The 2,500-nt window shown below is 51.4% G+C and overlaps 1 protein-coding gene across 2 annotated transcripts in view; it reads right to left on the bottom strand.

Moving 5' to 3' along the window:
* Positions 1-2,500, bottom strand: part of LOC101863802 — a 23,397-nt gene that overhangs the window by 17,860 nt on the left and 3,037 nt on the right. The window contains exon 1 of one of the 2 annotated variants that reach the window (XM_005093729.3): positions 1-416. The exons of the other annotated variant lie outside the window; for it this stretch is intronic. Within the exon in view, the coding sequence (XP_005093786.1) occupies positions 1-22 (22 nt within the window). The 5' untranslated portion in view covers positions 23-416. Of the gene's footprint in view, positions 417-2,500 lie in introns of those variants that run through there. 2 annotated transcript variants of the gene reach the window in all.

The raw sequence follows: 2,500 nt of genomic DNA, 5'->3' as shown, positions 1-2,500 counted from the left end.
CTCCAAACAAAACTTGATCCATTATCTCGGAGAGAATGAAGGTATTATAGTAAACTGGGTAGCAAACTGTTATGCTGGCTCCGGGCGAGAGCAAACTGTGCCTTTGTGTGCACTCTGTATGTTATGGGCTTTTATGCGTGAGACATTGGACGTTCGCTCCGCCTACTGCTATTGTATTCGTAGCTCCTTGAAGCTGAACTGAGTCATCCAGAGATGTTTACTATCCTTGGTCGTGCACTATGCCCTATTTGCGGAAGCAGTAGCGGACTGGCAATCCACTGCTCTCCGCCTTATGTACCTGACGGTACAGGGAGAGAGTAAGGGCCCGTGTCCACTGCGACGGACTCCAACCGATCGGAAAGAAGGTAGTTGAAATGGAACACCGTTCGTTTCCTACGAAATCAGTGAAAAGTCCGTTGTCTGTGTCAACAGACATAACACGATACGCTCCGAAAAAAGACGTGTCGGCTGGAAAGCCGCTTGCTCAATTTTAGCCGGGCCGGGTCGTGACTTGTGAGCCATAGCCCCGCCGGAGCTAAAAAAAATAAATCTAATTTTGAGTTCGAATTAACATTCTAATGTCATATTCGTAATCAGCGCCTCACAATTAGCAAAGTCTACGCTCAAATCACCTGGTTTAAATGCATATTAACAATTTTACCAATTTTCCTTAAAAAACCCATTCGTTTCTTATTCCCGCCTTGGGTTCATTGACCTCGACTCTTTATAGCCCTGTACCGAGGACACAGCCTTGGGACACAGTGTGTGGAATGAGACGGCCAGTAGGCCAACAAACTAGACGTGTCTTGTCCGAACTGATGGACACACAAGACGGAAACAACCAGACCGATTTTCTTCCTCCCGGCAAAAGATCCGGCCGTGTCAGTCTCAGTGGACCCGTAGGGTAAGGCAGTAAGTAAAAAGCAGACGCGCGGTTGAAGCCGCATGCACGATAAGGGGAGAAGCCGCCGTGTGAAGCTGGCTATAGCGAGACAGGTCGTGTTTGGGTGTGTTTCCAACTTGTTATTACTATAAAATGTGCTAGAAAAAATTGCTCTCTTTTTAGTCCTGTTTTAGTCGCAGAGATTCACACACCTACATAAAGATTGTCATTGTCATTGTCATTGTCATAGAAGTACAGTTTCTTTGTTGCATATCTGTGTCCCAGAAAGTTTTTTGTGATCTCAGAGTGTATTTTATTTTGCTACATTTTGTCCTCCACTTGTGATGGCGCAACCCATGCTGCTCACTCTTCACATTGGTGCTTTTTATTGACCAGGGCGAGAGAGAGAGAGAGAGAGAGAGAGAGAGAGAGAGAGAGAGAGAGAGAGAGAGAGAGAGAGAGAGAGAGAGAGAGCGAATGTGTGCAGGCGCGCGCGTTCGTGTTTATTTCTTCCATTGCGGCAATGACCTTGATCATTCCTCACATTGTAATGATATCATCTGTACTGTGACGCAGGTGGGCGGGGCCAGACAACCAGGCGTGGCGGCCGGGAGGGCGGAGTCACAACAGGCGCGGCCAGAGGGGGCGGGGACCGCAGGCCAGCAACGGGCAGAGACAGGGGTCGGGCGCCGGTAGGTCTGGGGTTCGGAGCTGACGCCAACGCCCTGGATCGAGCTGCGGGTGCGCGGCTCGTCGATCCCTCCAGCCCGCAGACGATTAATTCGGTGAACCCCAGTTTACAATCGTCTCCGCCACGCGTCGGACGAACCAACTTCGTGAACCAGCAGAACAGGAAGGCGAATACAGCAGGGGGTGACCAAATGAGAGATCCCGCCACTGGTAACCAGGCTGGAGGGCCCCGCGTTGCTGACAGCGAGGGGAGCAGCGCAGGGAGGAGCAGCGAAGGCGGGGCTAGCGCCAGCGACGAGCTCTACGTCCCGCCCCATCAAGCGGCGGCCGACAACAGGCCCCGCCCTCGAAACCTGCCGAGCAAGAGTGACACAACGCCAGGGACAGCCGCCAAGCCCCAGTGGTCCGAGCCGATGACGTCACAAGCCAATCAGCCGATGGACATCCAGGCACGACTCCAGGACGTAGTCAGGCGGATCAGTTCGCGGTTTGAGCCTGGCATTACCCAGGTTCACAACGCCAGGTTCGGACTTCTTCAGGTAGGGTACAAGCCCCCCCCCCTCTCTCTCTCTCCCTCTCTCTCTCTCTCTCTCTCTCCCTTTCTCTTTCTTTCTCCCGGCCCGTCTCTCTTGGGCGAGCTTGCAATCCCTTTCTTTTCTAAACTTTGGTCAAGCAAGCAGCTAGCCAACCCCCCTCCCCCTTTCTCCACTGAAGGCTGTGCCACAGATGTACACTAGACGTTTAAAAGGGGGTAACTCTATGGGGTGTGCTCGTTTGCTATGAGTTGAACGATATTTGCAAAAAAGCACTGTACAACTTAAGGGGCAGTCAAAGATTAAGCCATTTTTGATTTGGACAGTACCACGACAGTGTGCAAAACAACGATTAAATTTAAAAAAGAAAAGAAAAGAAACAGCTGAAGCTTTT

The sequence above is a fragment of the Aplysia californica genome, unplaced genomic scaffold (assembly GCF_000002075.1).
Source record: "Aplysia californica isolate F4 #8 unplaced genomic scaffold, AplCal3.0 scaffold00068, whole genome shotgun sequence".
Classification (NCBI taxonomy): Eukaryota; Metazoa; Mollusca; class Gastropoda; order Aplysiida; family Aplysiidae; genus Aplysia; species Aplysia californica.
Note: the sequence above shows the minus strand (reverse complement) of the source record. Positions and strands in the feature narration are given on the sequence as shown.